Genomic DNA, 18,981 nt, shown 5'->3' on the forward strand with positions numbered 1-18,981 from the left:
CTTAATTTACAAGAAGTCTAGAGGATGTAGAAGAATTATTATTTTGATCAACGTTAATATCTCTCCTAATGGTACCAACCACATCAATACAGCATGGAATTGTGGATACAATCTTATCCAACGACAACAAAATATTCTTTAGTCTTGGGTCTGAGAGGCTAAACCTCATCAAACGGTACGGTCTGTGGCTCAAATGCCCAATAAATAAAAGGAATGAAAGAGGTTGAAAACCACTGGACTAGGCTATAACATGACAATGAAATGAAAATAGCAGATCTACAAGCTTGTACATCTTCTACTTTAAATAAAAAAATTACAAAAATTAGACCCGTTTGAACTGAGTGGTGCTGTACTGTACTCGTGCTGTAGTACTGTACTGAATGTACTGCAGTGTAGCCTACTGTACTGTACAAGCCTTCCTCCCTGGCCTGTGTGTGTGTTAGGCTGCCCAACAGTAACACTTGGTGGTCAACAAACGTTATTTCCTATTTCCGTGCTCGGACGGACACAGGCATGGCAGGCAGGGACACACATAGCTGTCTATATGGGTGGCTATAGCACCACTCAAAAATAAAATGACATTTATAAAAAAAACATTTTAACACCACTTGTCCCTGGCATACAATATTTTCAGATGTGGGTCTGCAGACAAATACATAATTATTTGGGGGGTTCTTGACAACAAGAAAATGTTTGAGAATCACTGGTTCAAACAAAATTATGAAACAAGGTTAACAAGCACAAAATACAGAAAAATCAGACCCGTCTGAAGTGAGTGGTGCTGTACTGTACTTGTGCTGTACGTACTGTACTGTACAAGCCCTCATCCCTGGCCTTTGTGTGTGTGTTAGGCTGTGCAACAGTGACACTTGGTGGTTAACAAATGCTATAACGCTATTTTCGTGCTCAGACAGACCCAGCCACCCAGCCAGGGACAGAGATTAAAATAGGGTGCATTTTGCATCCCAAAACGCAGTTTATAGTTAAAGGACAACAAAACAACGACCTCCGCATCCACGGGATGCACTACTGTACCGTTTTTATTCTAGTTTATTTTGCTAGCTTTAGTTCTTCTTCTGTTTTCTACATGAATATAACCACATTATAACCATATCAAATGAAATGGGAGTTAAATGCTGCAATTTGTAAAAAAAAAAAAGCAAAATATGACTCCTAACGTCGTTGAAGTGGGACTCATAAAATGTCCCTGGGACTCATCTAAAAGACCATCCCTGCATCCCGGGACTCATTACATTGAAAACATATTTACATCACTGCAGGGAGTCACCCAGGGACACACATAGCGGTCTATACTCTAGGAGTGGTTGCAAAGTTGCACCACTCAAAAGCCCAAAGTCGCTTACAATAGGCGGACATGGCAACACTGAACATACGCACACACAAACAGGACATGACGTACAGTGAAGTGAATACAAGGCCAGTGCGTGAGTGAGGGACCACCATGGGGAACCACCATAGAGTATATATATAAACCACTGACTGCATAGATAATATACGTTTTGATTGATTGATTGAAGAATTTATTAACAGTTTGCAGAATTACAGTACATTTCAAGCACAAACTCAATACAAAGGCTGTTAACTGTGAGTGGACGACCCAATTAAGCATTACACTTGTTTCCAACAGGGTCCACCATGTTCAAATCATCAAAACATTTAGAGACGTACAAATAGACACTTCTATAGACAGAACAGGAATTCATCAAAAAAGAATTCATCAAAAAGGAGGTAAAAAGGGAAAAGAAATATATACAGTGAGGGGAAAAAAGGGGGGGGCAGGGGGGGGGTTTCAGATTTTACGGGGGCCAGTTTCGAATTGCAGCCATCCGTAGGTGCCCTTTGAGAGCGGTTTTGAAGGAGTCAAGGGATTCGCATGTCTTAATGACAGTTGGTAGGGCGTTCCACATTTTGGTGGCATAGGAGCGAAAAGAATTTAGTCCCTTGTTTGTGCCGAATCTGGGTTGTACATGGTTCGTTGCACTCCCTCTGGTGTTGTGGGTGTGGACTTCGTTAACATTAAGGAAGTATCTAGACAGGTACATGGGTATCTTGGTGGTGTATCGAATCTTGTGGACCAGACCCATTGCAAGTTGCTGTACTCTGTCGTCGACCCTAAGCCATTCCAGCCTGTCGAAGTGGGCAGGGGTGAGGTGGGTTCGGGGGGCTAGATCAAGTAGGAGCCTGACCAGTTTGTTTTGGGAAGTCTGGAGCCTGGTTTTAAGGGCCTTTGAGGTGCTGTGGTACCAGGAGGTGCATGCATAGTCAAAGAAACCCTGTACAAGGGCTCCTGTTAAGGTCTTCAAGGTGTTTTTGTTGACCAGTGAGGAGATCCTGTAGAGGAATCTTGTTCTATGGTTGACTTTTTTGATTACGTTGGTGGCCATTTTATCACCGGAAAGATTAGCCTCCAGGATGGAACCTAGGTAGGTAATTTCATCTTTGCGTGTGATAACATTGTCACCCACTCTAACCAAGAAGCCATTTGCCTTGCTGAGATTGCTAATAGAGCCAAAGAGAATGGATTCAGTTTTTCCCAGGTGTAAAGATAGTTTGTTATCAGCGAGCCAGGTGCAGATTCTACCGAGTTCAGAGCTGAGGGCATTTTCAACCTGCAGTTTGTCCCTGTCCGAGACCAGCAGTGCTGAGTCATCTGCGAACAGGAACAAGTTGCAGTCACAGGCTGAAGTCATGTCGTTTACATATATTAGGAACAGTAGAGGCCCTAGTATGCTTCCTTGTGGAACGCCACAGCTCACTGGGAGGGGGGGGGACAGTGTTCCGTTCACTTCCACCATCTGTTCTCTCCCCTCCAGGCAGAGCCGGACTTACCGTTGGGCTAGGGTGGGCTGAAGCCCGGGGGCCCACGACTAGAGGGGCCCCCGAAAAAAAAAAAAAAAAAAAAAAATTATATATATATATATATATTTTTTTTTTATAACTAAAGTATTGAAATCCAATTGACCAATTCAAGTGAAATGTGTGTATAGTTATTGTATTTAGTTGTATTATGGTTCATTGAGAGAGAGCTTCTCTCTGCACTGCCTGTCTGCACTGCAGTGCTCACTGCTGTGGGGTAGCTAGCTATAGCCGTGGAAAGCATGATCCGGTCTAAAGCCCGCCTACTGTCTGTGTCCGGTATCAAGGGCCCCCCCCACCCCTAATATCAGATTCAGAGCACATTGTGAAATATTTTGCTGTAAAACTGCATTAGTGCACTATTGCCTACTAGTGGCTGCATTCATTCAGCACCATGGACAGCGACTAGTCTGTCTGCCTGCCTGCCTGTCTGTCTGCCTGCCTGCCTGCCTGCCTGCCTGCCTGCCTGCCTGCCTGCCTGCCTGCCTCTCTTTTTAGGGGCCTGGGTACCCCAAAATGAAAACAAAATAGCCCAAATTTTTCGCGCAAAAAATTTTTAGTGCAAATTTTTCGCGCGGGTCGCGCGGCTGCGCCGCGCGCCCCAAGGGGGGCCCTCAAATTTGCTCCAGCCCGGGGGCCCTCAGCAAGGTAAATCCGGCTCTGCCTCCAGGTAGGATTGCATCCAGCTCACTGATGTGCCATCGAAACCAATTGCTTTTAGCTTGTTAACCAGTATGGAGTGGTTCACGGTGTCAAAAGCCTTTTGGAGGTCCAGCATGACCATGCCGCAGTATTTGCCAGCGTCCACCTCTTGTTTGATGTGGTCGCTCAAATAGAGGAGGCATGTGTCAGTGGAGTGGGATGTTCTGAAGCCAGATTGGAACTCGTACAATAATTTATTAGTGGCAAGATACTTTTCAACCTGTTCATAGACTATTTTTTCCATCACTTTCGAGATGGAACTAAGAATAGAAATAGGGCGGTAGTTGCCGGGGTCTAATTTACTCCCTTGCCATGTTGTCATGGCCTGTGGCCTTGTGGGGTTGGAGGGCACTCAGTTTCTTAATTACCTCATCAGTTGTTACCATAACTAGTTTAAAATCGTCTTTACAAACACCTAGGTTTTTGTAGAAGGTTGTAATGTGCTCTACACCAAAGAGCCCAGAGTGGGAGGGCAGTTTGTTAACCAGAGTTGTTGATATGTTTGTAAAGAAGATATTCAAGTAGTTGGCCACATCAAGGTTGTCAGTGATGAGAGTGTTGTCAGATTTGATGTTTATGTTCGAAAATCTGGTTTTTAGTTTCTGACCATAGCTTAGTTGATTGTTTAGTAGCTTCCAGAGCTCATGAGGATTGTTTTTGTTTTCCTGAGCTTTATCATTAATGAAGTTACTTTTAGCTGATTTGGTCATGGCAGTTACACTGTTTCGTAGTTTGATTCGTTGTGTATTTAGGTTGTTCAAACGAGCTTGGCGAACACTGTCGAAGCGCTTGGCTAGCTTTGACTTGCATTTTAGAACTTCAGAGCATTTTTTGTCTCTGGCTTTCATTGCAGCCAGTATGTCCGAATTCATCCATGGTTCCGAGCGGGTTTTGCCCCTGGTGGTTCTCAAAGGAGCCATGTTGTTCAGTACTGATGTAAATTTGGTTTTGAAGCCAAGCCAAGCTTCTTCGACATGTGTGCTTTTAAGCTCATCGGACCAATCCAGACTCTCCAATACTTGGTTAAAGACCTCACTAGAGTAGGTTTTGAGGTCCCTTGATATGACTGTTTTGTGGCAGCCGGTCTTAAGTTTTTGTATTTTGCGGGTACAGAATATCATAAAATGATCACTAAGCCCACATACAATAACCCCTTTCTTGGAGATTCTGGATTTGTCCGAGGACAGAATGAGATCAATGACAGTTTGAGTAGAATCACACACTCTAGTGGGTTGGGTAATTAGCTGACTGACACTATGTAGATCACAGAACTTACTGAATGACTTAAACACAGGTGCTTCCTTTCGTTGCATGTCATATGATTAAGGCCTACTGTGACCTGTTTTAGTGCCACTGTGGAAGGATTAAATAAATACATATATATAAAATAAATAAATACACTACCTCTCAGACGAGTCAGACCCAAGACTTAGAATATGTTTACCACAATTCCATGCTGTATTGATGTGGTTCCATTAGGAGAGATAACAGGCAAACGATCAATATAACAATTCTTCTACATTCTCTAATTGTGTAGATTTCTTGTAAATTAGGTAATACAGATGTTTAACAATAATTTAACTCTTGAGAGCGTAAAATGAACCCAAATGGACCCCAAATGGACATCTACAGGTTTCATTTTACATTTTATTTTAGTTAAAGATCTATAAGGGTCCATTTGGTTACCAACTCCATCATCTAGCTGGGGACCACCTGGAATCCCTTCAAGGACCACTGGTGGTCCCTGGACCACAGGTTGAGAACCACTGATATACTGTGACCTGTTTTAGTGGAAGGATTACGAAACAACCAATAGAGTAAAATGTATATAAAAAGATATTTATTGACATCAAAATTAAAAAAAGAACCTGGTATAACATAAAAAATGTCAAAATTGCAATATGATTTGGCACTTGGTCCTTCCTTCCCCCATGATGCGGTTGTTTTACATTCACAGGGGTTTGGATTGTTGTCGTCTCTCGTGCTTTCGCTGCAGATACCGAGCGCGGGCGTCACTGACGGCGCTCTCATCGTTTCGCTTCTCCAGTTTCCTCGCAGCATCCTCGGCCGACACCTCTGTCAAAAGAAACCTTATTACACCATAATTAGGGCATGACTTGAGCCACTATAATATATGGAGATACAGCTAATCTCTTTCTTAAATTGATTCAAACACTACATACAGATGATGCACAGTGATGTAAATCAATGTAATGAGTCCCGGGATGGTCTTTTAGATGAGTCCCAGGGACATTTTATTAGCCTGGCTAATAAGCCAGACTAATATCACACAACACTGTTGCGTAATCTGCCAGCAGGTTTATTAGCTGGCTTATTCGGTCTGGCTTATTAGCCAGGCTAACATTTTATGAGTCCACTTCAATGGCGTTAGGAGTGATAATTTTGCCATTTTTACAAATTGCAGCATTTAACTCCCATTTCATATGGTTATAATTCAATTCAATTCAATTACATTTTTTTAAAGTGTCAAATCACAACAATTTGTCTCAAGACACTTTACATATAGAGCATGATGTGGTTATATTCATGTAGAAAACAGAAGAAGAAATGATTATTATAACTAAAGCTAGCAAAATGGACCCTATTTTAATCTCTGGATGCATGAATAGCCTTTTACAGGGTGAGGGTTCCCACACATTTTTACCAATGAATTTCCAAAACCTTTCCAGAATATTTAACCCAATTTCCAGTCTCTTACCACCTATGTGCAATGCCCAAATAAAGCATAGAATATAGAATGGCATAATTCCATTCCAAATTTTGGGCAAAACCTATCCCAGGGCATATAGGATCACGCTGCAGCACCTTGTGAGCTTGTAGATTTGTTCTTATTGTCACGTCGGGCACACATTAGGCTGCAATCACGCAGCCCGTTCGGTGAAAAACGACTTCTGTTACATACATGTTTTGGAAAATGTTTTTCAGTAGATAAAAACAATGCATATCCTAATATTTATTCCAGGACCTTTGATAAATTCCACACCTTTCCCAGGACTGGAAAATGTTTTTTTTTTTAAATTATTATTATTTATTCATTTTCTAATTTCAAAATATTTCCAGGAAATTCATGGCGTGGGAAGCCTGAGGTCTTTTATCCAAAGCATATGGGTAGTCACAAAGGGACCAATCCCATTTCCTTGCGCATAATAACTGAACAGGCAATCTGAAATCACTGATTAAATGGGGGGGGAAAAACCTGTAGGTCTTTTTGCTGCCTCTCTGGTCTCCCATTTAGCGATCTCTTCATCGGTCACCTCCTCCCTCGCCACACTGCTCAGCTCATAGACGTCCACCTCGTGGAGTTTGGGCAACAGGTCCTTTACCCAGTCGTAACGGATGGGGCACACGGTACGGATGTACACACGCGAGGTCACCAGCACATCGTGGAAAATGACCCAGTTCAGCTCTGCTTCATGGTCAAACAGCTTCGATGACAAAATGAGAAACAGGACTTTAAAGCCATTAAGACCTGGAACGCATCTGTGTCACCTTAGCTTTTAAAGGTGTCATGACATTCATTTTTATTTATTTTTATTTTTTATTTTAGGTTTTATGACCTCAATTACACCCCAAAAACCTGAACTTTGAACATTCAGTGGATTTTCTGTGGTCTGGGATTTCTTGTGTCTGTGAAGCCTTTTGAGCTGCAGTGAAAACAGGCAAAACAGTGACATCTGCTGGCAGATTCCTATATGGGATTGCACTTGTTTGAGCCAGAAAACCCCAGACCACAGAAAATCTACTGAATGTTAAAAGTTCAGGTTTTTTGGGTTCAACTGAGCTCAGAAAACCTAAAAGAATTAAGAAAATTACAAAAAGTTTTTTTATATGTCACAATCCCTTTAAACAATGAAAAATGTTTACCGACGATGATGGATGAATGTGAACCATGGATCCGTGGCCGTCCATTGTGCAAAACACCTTTCCAATAGACCTAGAGTGATGGAGCAAATGTATACATACACAAAAGGGTGTGTGTGTGTGTGTGTGTGTGTGTGTGTGTGTGTGCGTGTGTGCGTGTGTGTGTGTGTGTGTGTGTGTGTGTGACGTGTGTGTGTGTATATTATATACCAGTATAAGGTCACAGTACAAAAAAGCAACTAAATGGAAATCTCGAATGTGAATACGTAATTAAAATGAACATGTACGATACCTTCTAGCAACATTAGTGAAGTATCCCGCGCAGAGGCAACGTCTGAAGAGTTCACTCTTATCCCCGTTGAACATCTCTACGGGGAAATCTCTCTTCTGAAAAGAAAATGACCCCATCCATTCAATTATGTTCATCATCATCATCATCCATTTTACGTCTGGAGACTTTCGTCCAGGACAGGCTTCAGGTATTACACATGACAGCTCTCTCAGTGACCTGTTGGAGTCGCAAGAGGATTTCTCTCAGCTGGGTCTCCACACTGAAGGCAGACTTCAGCGCCCTCCAGTGGATCCAGTTGTCCTTACACCACGCTGAGGGGGAATCGCTGTAGAATAAAAAAAAAAGGGAAGAAAATATCTAGTTGGGTTTTTAATTATTGAAAAACATTCTGACACTCCTTGGTGTCCTTAGAACAGTGGTTCTTGAGGAGGTTCCAGGTGGCCCCCAGCTAAATGATGAATAGTTGGAAATATAGATATGGAAATATAGATCTTTAACTCTTGAGATTGTTGCACTCTCAAGAGTTACATTATTGTTAAACATCTGTATTACTTAATTTACAAGAAGTCTACATAATTAGGGAATGTAGAAGAATTGTTATTTTGATCAACGTTTGCCTGTTAACATAGGAGACATCCTATGGTACCAACAACAGAATATTCTTTAGTTTTGGGTCTGAGAGGATAAATCTCATCAAATGGTGACCACCAAATGGAGAATAAATAATGGGGCGTGATATGCAAAAGATTGACAACCACTGCCTTATGATGACATGTGTATGCAAGTCCCATCCTCACCCTAACCACACCAGACCAAACTTAACTCTACAGACAGTGTAGCCTGCTGTAAGAATTGCATGTTCGAACCTACAATTCTTTGATTGCATACCCTGACCATTACACCAGAAGACCCAACAAATATTTGGCATCTAATTTCATAACTAACAAAAGAGGCAGGAGCACACACCAATAGTGGGGGGGAGGTGCTGCTGACCATGGTAGACAAACTTCGGTCGCACAGCTCGTAGTGACGATGCAAAAAAAACTTTTATTATGACCAACGTTTCGGCAACAAAATGCCTTCTACAGGGTATGGCATCTAATTTCATACCACAAAAAAAGCTATGTTCTCTTGTTGCACCTTCTGCTTGTTGTTGTAAATAAATAAATAGATATTTGTAATCTGAAAAGTACTGTACCTGTCTTTGCACTGCTGGAACACACTCAGCAGCAGAGCAAAGTCATTGATACTGCCTGACTTGGCTGCCAGCTGCTTGTGTTTCTCGTCTGCCTCCTTCTGCTTCTCAGGGTGGCCTACAGGGAGTGACAGAGTAACATCAATGTGGACTGAAATCCCGCCTCGATAAACTCTCCTCCACCTTCGTCATTGCATTTGCCTTGCACCCACACACCTTACTGGGTCATATTTTATCACTAGTACTTGACAGTGATTTGGAAAAAAACCTTGCCCGCCCCGGTAACAAGATGTGCACATGCACGCACTATAGTGGGGGGACACACGACAGGCCAACAGCACGCACACCAAGGCCCGCCCCCGCTCTGTCTGTGATTGGATGAAGGCTGGGCCACCTAGCCAAAAACGAAACCTAAGGTTTTTTGACCCCAGGACATAATTCCCCATGCATTTTTCCCCAGACATTTCAAAAAGTATTTATTTAAAGACGGTTACGCCGCGGACAACGCCAACTCGAGTCGTGACAACTCATGACAACAAACGCAATATTTTGGACCAAACAAATAATTACAAAGAAGAAAAACAACAAAAAAAGTGTTGTAACCTGCCGTTTTTTTCTTCTTTCTAATTATTTGTTCGGCCCAAAAAATTGTGTTTGTTGTCATGATTTGTCACGACTCGAGTTGGCTTTGTCCGCGGCGTAAACGTCTTTAAATAAATACTTTCTGAAATGTCTATGAGGAAAATGAACGGAGAATCATTTCCTGGGCCCTGGTAGGGGGTGGGACTGCGACGCTCTATAGAGTGTTGCAGTCCCACCCCCTTTCATGACGACGACAGGCCCAGGACATAATTCCCCATGCATTTTTCCCATAGACATTTCAAAAAGTATTTATTTAAAGATCTGTAAGCCTCGAACAAAGCCAACTCGAATTGCGACAAATCATAACAAACACAATATTTTGGGCCGAACAAATAATTACAAAGAAGAAAAACAACGTGTTGTACCCTGCCCTTTTTTTCTTCTTTCTAATTTGTTCTCTCTTATTTGTTGCCCGAAAAATTGTGTTTGTTGTCATGATTTGTCACGATCCGAGTTGGCTTTGTTCGAGGCTTACAGATCTTTAAATAAATACTTTTTGAAATGTCTATGGGGAAAATGCACAGGGAATAATTTCCTGGGCCTGTAGTCGTCATGAAAGGGGGCGAGACTGCGACACTCTACGCTGGGCACGTGACGTCATTAAAATACCGTACCGTGAAAAAAGAAATCACCATTACACCACTGGGCACATGTGGTAGACACAAGTTGCTGACCTGGTCGAATGAAGATGTTCTCCACAGACAGCATGGATGCCACGGGGAGGAGCAGGTTCTCGCAGCCAAAAGACGCAGCCTTGAGCAAAGCCCTGGTGAGCCCTGGCTGAAGAGGGAACTCCACCATCAGCTCTCCCAGACGGGTCACTACACCTCTCCTACAGAGTACAGACAACACACCACGCAAAAGATGATCAGCTAAATTTAACCAAGTAATAGATCTGTGAACAACAGATCTAGATAGATAGATAGGTCGACATAGTCATAGCTGTACATGCTGAATTTCACTGTAGGTCTCAAAGGGTTTTATATTTATGTCCATATGCAGGGTCACTTACCGGTCAATTGCGTCACACTGATAGAGCTGTTTTAGAGCGTCCAGAATAAACCTTTCTTCTGGACGGTCCAGGTATGGGAACCTTAAGACAGCATTCAGTGGAAGTAATCACAAGATTACTTACACATAAGATCCATGTTGAATATTACATCGGAAAAAAATATGAATCTCCTGACGTAATTGTTACAGTGTACACAACAAATGGAATGGAAATGGGCTTTGACCTTTCTAGATATCATCTATCTGGAAATGTCAACCGCAAGATTACACGGAGCGAAGGAGGAAAATATTAATATTTGGTCTGGTATTGCAGATTTGGTCAAGGACATGATTTAGTCTTATTATTATTATTTATTTTCTCCCATTGCACAGTGGTAGGAGTCTTGACGCAGGTGTACATTTTGTGGCATCTTTGGTCCCGGGGGGAGGGGTGGGTGGGATTGTTTGTTGTTCGTTTTTGTGTTCCTTTCTTTTGCTGTTGTACGTGTTACTTACCCGATGACATCATGTACTCCCAGACACTTGAGTGTGAGTATTACTGAGGAAAGGCTGGTCCTCTGGATCTCTGGGACCGTGTATTCAAGCATGCACTTTTCCCAGAATTCCTCCGTGTATATCCGAAAGCATTTCCCAGCCGAGGTTCTCCCGGCTCGGCCTGCTCTCTGCTGAGCTTCACTCCTAATCACACACACACACACACACACACACACACACACACACACACACACACACACACACACACAAATGTGGAGGTCCTTGGCATGAAAACGTTTGAGAACCACAGCTGTAATCACTAAGCCGAATAATAACGTATGATTCTATGAAGTCCCCCATACTCACTTTGCAATAGGCACCACCTCCAAAATATCCATGCCAACCCTTGAGTTGTGATTGAGCTGTTTTACAAATCCACTGTCAACAATGTACCTGTACGGAGAGCAAATATGTAGTTGGATGAGAACCAATGAACAATATAACATCAGCTTAGGTCAGATATTTATTCATCTGATGCTTTGTGATACATGCAGGAAAACCAACGACGTAACCAAAAGCTTTTTTCTCACTTTATCCCATTGATGGTGAGAGATGTGGCTGCAATGTTGGTGGCTACTACACACTTCCTTATACCTGGAGGGGGTGCCTGAAAGATCTGCCTTTGCTGATCTGGTGGTAACGGACGGTACAAATCGTCAGTTTTGTCAGAGTAAATTTCATAATAATGGTGGCGCAACAAAGAAATACTTGAAAATGTTTAGAGAACATTGTTTAGCAGTGGTTGAAAATCTTACTTACCAGTGGGCATAGATCCATATAGGGGCAAAATAAGAAGGCCCTCCACGGTTTGGTCCTGTACATCATATCGGTAGTCAATGGACTCTGCTTTATCATACAGTATGTCACAAGCCTTTTCAATCTCAGACTGGCCTGTAAAACATTTTTTTATCGTTTTTTGCATATTGAATTAATATCAGGTTTTTGTACAGTGCAATCTTGTTATTCAGTATCTAAGGACTCTCGATCAGTGGCTTACCTGTTAAAAACACCAGAATGTCCCCAGCCATTTCGCTGGTATGCACATCAAGGGCCACCTTCACAACCTTTTAAACCAAAAGAGATTATATGTATTACCGGTAATACATGGGTGCAACACACAAATACAGAGATATTCCAGATTAGTACAGTGTATATGTTTGTTTTGTAGTGTATTTTCTTAAGCATGTGAACCTGTGTAACATGTCTGCCTCTTGGCTAGTGCATACTTGCCAAACAGACTTTGTCTCAATGTATTTTGTTAATGGTTAAATGAAGGTCATATTCACTATAAGAAAGAAAAACTAACTATGCATTTCTCGCAAAACAACACTTCTTCTCAGGTGTCTCAGATGTGTTGCTCAAGAAGTTCTGATCTGATTCCGTTGGAGAGCCGTGAGGCTCGAAACGTCATGTGAACTATGTTGTGAGGAACCTTAATAAATATTGTAAGCTTTGGAGCTTATCTTTTTTTTTCTTGCTCAAGAAGTTCAAAATCGAAAGTGATGGGAATCTTCATTAGCCTGGCTAATAAGCCAGACCGAATCAGCCGTTGGCAAAAAAAAATTGCCTGCCGGTGGATTACGGTCTGGAGAGGCTCAATTGTACGCCCATTTCCTACACCAGAGAACTGGTGTGGCAACGTTCAATGCTTGAGACCTTTGACTGACAGTAGCTCTAACCAATTGCGTCAAAGAGAAAATGTTTGAACCCGCCCCCCGGGAAACAAGATCCATACACAGCATCTCCAGACTCAAATACCACACGACAGTGTGATTTGAGTCTGGCTTATTAGCCAGGCTAAATCTTCATATCATGATACTCAAAATAAAAACAAATACATAATAATAATAAAAAAAACACACACAACCCGTCAACCCACCTCTTTCACATAGACAGAGTTGTCCAAGTCTTTGGGGCCTATGGCACTGCCAAACCTGCAGATGACAGGAAAGGTCCTCCCAGGAATGGTGAAGACAGGACAGTTGTCCAGGAAGGCTGAAAGCTTGTCTGTCTCCAACGTGGCTGACATCACTACAACCCTTAGCGGGAGTGAGCGGCCTTTAATGTCCTTAAAACCTTTTCCATCCGGGTTGGAAAAGGTTTTCTTCAACAAACCCAACATAATATCCTGTAAAACAAATAAGTACACCACAGATTTAGACTACTTTTACACGGCGACCATCTCCAGATAAAACGGCAAAGTCCCGTTGCGTTCTCATTTTGTATTGACCCTTTACACGAGAACGCACACTTTATGAAAACGCTATATCGCTAGGTGGCGGTAACGGGCTGCCAAATAGACCAGTCACCCACGTTAAGTACAAGAAGAAGAGCTAGCTCCCCCTTCACGCAACCCTATCAGGGTTTTGCTATTCAACATTAATGTTACATTATAGCTGAATATTGGATGTTAAAAACATTTTTTTTAATAATATTGATCTGTGACCATTTAGTCTCTCTAGAAACTAAAGAGACACGACAGTAAACAATACCGTATATTTCTCCATTTCCATTGGGAAATGTGTTTGAGAATAGTTAGTATAGAAAATAATAGAACATTACAAATCTATAACAAATCAGAACACAGCGTGGTTGTGGCCGTCGCTCGCTGTCTGCTTTCTATAACGCATCGAGGTGACAGACATGCTGACAGACAGCCCAGAGCATGCAGGCAGAGCGCGCCACGGGATGGTTATATATTTTATAATACATTAGGCTACATAAACGCTGCTGCCACGGCTGCCACCTATCACAATTAAGGCATTTTATTTACATCATGGTTTTACATTCACCATCGCTGATGAGCAGCGCTTTGTAGGCGAGGAGGGAGGCTTGTTCAGGAACTCCATTATATCATAATTATATGGCTCTGCATCAATGTAATAATATATGCGCTGCGAGACAACGTGAGCCATGATGTCATACGTTTTGCGGATTCACCGTTTTGCCTGTTTACACGGAGAAGGGATAAAACGGCGTTCTCAAAGATTTCTGGGAGGTGGTTTCACTTTGTTGCGTTTTCACCTCCTGAAAACACCATTCTCGTCTAAACGGACCCCAGCAAACGATACTTTATTTTGCCGTTTCTTATGAACACCGTTCTCGTGTAAAAAACACCTTAGTAGTCTCTCTCTTGAGAATCAGATTGTTATTATTGTTCCCTTGTGTTTTCTGTGATGTTGCCTTTTTGAGGTGCATCATAAGACCATCCAAAATGTTTTACTAGGTGAATTCTGGAGAGAGAAAAACGGTTTTATTTATATATTTTTAATCCATTTTGGGCGGGAACCCCTTTTGGTGTTAGCATTATGTTATGCTTTAGCTATTGAAAAATAGCAGATCTACAAGCTCATAGCGCGGCACTGAGTGCCGCGCTATGAACTTGTAGTTCTGCTATTTTTGAAAAATCAAAGAACGACTGACATAGAAACATAGCTTTTTCAGAAAGCCGTCAGGATTTAGAAGACATTTTTAGAATCTGATCTCAGGTCAAAATGGGTTAAAATGTAGGTGACTTTGTTTTAGCAAAGTAACAATGCTAGTCTACTAGTTTGACATTCACTCAGTCAGAACTGGCCCCAGTAAACAAACCTTCACTTACACACTCACTGTGTGTAAGTGATGGACCATGTACGTACCAGAACATGACCTTTATTCAGAAGAAGGCAGACATACTTTGTTTGCACATAAGCAACAACAAACTCACCGTGTTGAGGCTTCGTTCATGGGCTTCGTCCAAAATCACCACGCTGTACTGAGAAAGGGCAGGGTCTGCCAGGACTTCTCTGAGCAAACATCCATCGGTCAGGTATTTCACTACTGTGTCCTGATAAATGACAATTATGACATGCAATCAATCATAATAGTCAGAAAGACATCACGTTTACAATATAGAATATGATGTGTATACATTACATAAAAGTACCTTTATTTGTTCCTCACCTGTGTTGTACAGTCGTCAAAGCGTACTTGATAGCCAACCTCTCTACCAAGACTGCATTGCATTTCCTGCGCTACCCTCTGGGCCACTGTAATAGCTGCCACTCGCCTGGGTTGAGTGATGCCAATTTTGCCATCTTTGCAAAATCCTAATAGAGATCATAGTGAGTAGCATTCCAGGGGGGGGGGGGTAGCAGTCTAATAATAATATAATAATAATAAATCTGAGTGGGTACAATGCAAGTAATCAAATCTATGGCGACCCTTATTACAGGGGTCACCCCCACACCCCATGGCCAAACTAACACATGGATGACCATTCACCATTTCTGTCAGAGAGGATTGAGGGCCCTTATGTAAACAAGTCTTAGTGCTTTTTCTGGTTTTTATTTTGTATTGAGACTATTGACTAACTTATACTTTGATTTCCTTGAACTGTACCCATTCTGCAAACTGTTAATACGTTTTTCAATCAATCAATCAATCAATCAATCAATCAATCCTTACCTGCTTGATATAAGTATTGTGGCAGTTGTGTGGTTTTCCCACTGCCAGTCTCTCCTGTCACCACTAAGAAGGGACTGTCTCTCACAGCATCAACTAGTTGGCTCTTATGCTGATAGATAGGCAGCTTCTTGGACTCATCAGTCGTGTCCCATTTCGTTCGTTTTTTTGACATATCTGTGGTCAGATGAAGGCCAGCTATGTATACCACCAGACTGGTGAAAGTTAAGGGTAATCGTTCGGAACACCACTCGGCCCTGGCCTGAATTAGTAACTGTATCTGCAGTAATGTAATTACTTTTTGTTGCACAAAAAGTCCAACGCAAAAGACAAGAGCCTGCGATAACTTCCTCAAACACAATCCCATCCGTGTTGTCATTGGGCGAAGTTAAGATCACGTGACTGTAAACTCCTCCCCATAAGCACTGTTTCCCAAACACTGGGTCGGGACCATGGTCGGGACCCATTTGTGGGTCACGGACACATTTTTATGGGTCCCTTTATTGATTGGTTACTACGTTTTGTTTTAATTATTATTTCAAAGAAGAAGAAAAAAAGCAAACATTTTCATGAATTAAAAACAAATTCAATGTTTTTTATTTTATTTCACGAATAAAAGAAAAAAGAAGAAGTGAAAATAGCCTCAAATCAAATCTTAGATTGACTGGCCTAGTAGGAGAGTTAATCTGGATGATTCTGAAGCATTTCCTTTCAGCAGTAAAACTGTTTAATCATTAGTTACTTAATTAAATGATAAAATGATTGTTTGCCAAAAAAAATTGGTTGAAAATATGTTATTAATAGTGTGTATGGGTGCAGTTCAAGGAAAGTACAGGTTATCAATACAGTACATACGACTGAAATGATTTGTTATGTTGACTTAAAGGGATAGTTCAGATTTTTTGAACTTAAGTTGTATGAAATACGTAAGGGATAATATCTGGCTAGGTGGTCATTGTCGGGAGATAATTCACCGACAGGGAGTTTAACCACCGAGGCGAAGCCGAGGTGGTTACACTCCCTGAAGGTGAATTATCTCCCGACAATGACCACCTAGCCAGATATTATCCCGCTTATTACATGGCTAACTAACATAAATTAATCCATTGATCCAAAACACAACAAAAAAAGTATTCCATAACTTCGCGCTGGCTGAGTCTGCCCAGCTGCAGGGCTGAAGCACTGTCGGAAAACAAGGAAGTGAGTTGATCAAATAGAATCCATTTTCGGGTCCAGCTGCTTCGTCTATTTCTCGCTCAAATGTTTTCAAAAACATTTTTGAGAGCAATGTTTAGCTGTAAATTACATTGTGTGTCAGTAGTGTGTGTGTTTACATGGCTGTTATGTTGGAAACGGCAGTAAATCAAGCGGGCGCAGCCGCGCAGCTGGTGGTGCTCAGAGGGTTTGATTAGGCAGCGGTCATTATACAGCGGAGCGGTCATTATGTAAGGGATAATATCTGGCTAGGTGGTCATTGTCGGGAGATAATTCACCGACAGGGAGTTTAACCACCGAGGCGAAGCCGAGGTGGTTACACTCCCTGAAGGTGAATTATATCCCGACAATGACCACCTAGCCAGATATTATCCCGCTTATTACATGGCTAACTAACATAAATTAATCCATTGATCCAAAACACAACAAAAAAAGTATTCCATAACTTCGCGCTGGCTGAGTCTGCCCAGCTGCAGGGCTGAAGCACTGTCGGAAAACAAGGAAGTGAGTTGATCAAATAGAATCCATTTTCGGGTCCAGCTGCTTCGTCTATTTCTCGCTCAAATGTTTTCAAAAACATTTTTAAGAGCAATGTTTAGCTGTAAATTACATTGTGTGTCAGTAGTGTGTGTGTTTACATGGCTGTTATGTTGGAAACGGCAGTAAATCAAGCGGGCGCAGCCGCGCAGCTGGTGGTGCTCAGAGGGTTTGATTAGGCAGCGGTCATTATACAGCGGAGCGGTCATTATCATGAGATAACTCACCGCTGAATTAAGCGATTGACCAATCAGAATCAAGCATTCAACCAAGCCATGTAATAATTGCCATTAATATAGTGGTTGCAACTGTATTAATTGATTGCCCGAGTCCCATGGTGGGAGTTCTGCTCTGGTTTTGGTCAATATTAAGTAGTTCCGGTCATTTTGTGGGGGGCACTGGGGCCACGCAGTAAAAGTAAATGAATCCACAAAACGAACGTAATTTGTATTGTTGACCTATTTCTAAAATATTAGCTATTAGCTATTTTTTGGGCGTAGTGATATGGACACAAAAAACATAGTTCTGTGTGATAGAGGGGTAAAAAAAGAACGGAAGTTGCACTAATATTTTAGAAATAGGTCAACAATACAAATTACGTTAGTTTTGTGGATTAATTTACTTTTACTGCGTGGCCCCCAGTGCCCCCCACAAAATGACCGGAACTACTTGATATTTCACCAAAACCAGAGCAGAACTCCCACCACAGGACTCAGGCAATCAATTAATACAGTTGCAACCACTATATTAATGGCAAGTGAAGTATTTCATACAACTTAAGTTAAAAAAAATCTGAACTATCCCTTTAAAATGGAAACATTTAGGCCTAAAGATATTTGTTTTAAATAATTCCTCATCTAAAATAGACATGTGGCATCACACTCCTTTATTTCTTCTGTACACACTACACAATGGTTAAAATGAAGCATTCCAGATTTTTTTTAAAGCCTTTGATTTGTTAAACTAAACTAAACAAAGCAAAACAAAATTCTCCATAGAAATAAAGCATTCATATACACAGTAGGCTACTGCATTTTCTTTTGGATCTTTTTAAGCATATTCTACTCTACTGGAAGCCCCCATAGGTCCCATGTTAGACCCAGAAATGTTGGTTATAAACTTTTATGATTCAGATGTCATCAGGAGATTAAGCTTGGTTGCTAAAAGTTGCACGATGAGCAATTTGACTAATTAGCATAATATGTGACCATATCATTAATAACTTATATAAGGCAAAACATATATACATTTCATCATTCTTTAAGTAGCATGTGATGTGTCAAACTAGTTTTCATGATTCTGAATCCATTCCAAGCATTAGTTTTGCACAAAATTCCTTGGGCTATAAAACGGCCATAGCCGTCATCACAAATGTGATGAGGTCAGCAGACTCAGCACATTTGGGAAAGTGCATGGCAGTTTTTAGCCCAAGGAGTGGTTTCTGTGCAAAACTAATGCTTGGAATGGATCCAGAATCATGAAAAACCCCGGGTTTGACACGTGACATGCTACTTAAAGAATGATTACATTTTATTTGTTTTGCCTTATATAGGTTATTAATGGTATGGTCACATATTATGCTAATTACTCAAATTGCTCAACGTGGGCTCATGAAAATTCCAGTAGACTGGCAGTTTTTCTTCACAATAGA

General features: G+C 41.5%; 2 protein-coding genes across 2 annotated transcripts in view; both read right to left on the bottom strand.

Annotated features, from left to right (window-relative positions):
* Nucleotides 1-5,397: 5,397 nt before the first annotated feature.
* dhx40 (DEAH (Asp-Glu-Ala-His) box polypeptide 40) lies at nucleotides 5,398-15,944 on the bottom strand. Its single transcript, XM_079514031.1, has 17 exons — nucleotides 15,582-15,944; nucleotides 15,078-15,223; nucleotides 14,842-14,961; nucleotides 13,015-13,263; nucleotides 12,133-12,199; nucleotides 11,895-12,026; nucleotides 11,666-11,765; nucleotides 11,442-11,528; nucleotides 11,097-11,279; nucleotides 10,603-10,683; nucleotides 10,265-10,422; nucleotides 8,952-9,066; nucleotides 7,970-8,078; nucleotides 7,754-7,848; nucleotides 7,465-7,534; nucleotides 6,797-7,025; nucleotides 5,398-5,655 (listed from the first exon to the last, which is right to left on the bottom strand). The coding sequence occupies exons 1-17, from the start codon at nucleotides 15,751-15,753 to the stop codon at nucleotides 5,531-5,533; spliced, it is 2,238 nt and encodes a 745-aa protein (XP_079370157.1). The 5' UTR covers nucleotides 15,754-15,944; the 3' UTR covers nucleotides 5,398-5,530.
* Nucleotides 15,945-18,922: 2,978 nt separating this feature from the next.
* The window catches only part of LOC306932178 (uncharacterized protein), a gene marked incomplete at its 5' end in the record, with an annotated part of 15,334 nt that continues 15,275 nt past the window's right edge, over nucleotides 18,923-18,981 (bottom strand). The window contains one exon of the mRNA XM_079513876.1: nucleotides 18,923-18,981. This exon is cut by the window's right edge and continues 298 nt beyond it.

The sequence above is a fragment of the Electrona antarctica genome, assembly GCF_951216825.1.
Source record: "Electrona antarctica genome assembly, chromosome: 11".
Taxonomy (NCBI): domain Eukaryota; kingdom Metazoa; phylum Chordata; class Actinopteri; order Myctophiformes; family Myctophidae; genus Electrona; species Electrona antarctica.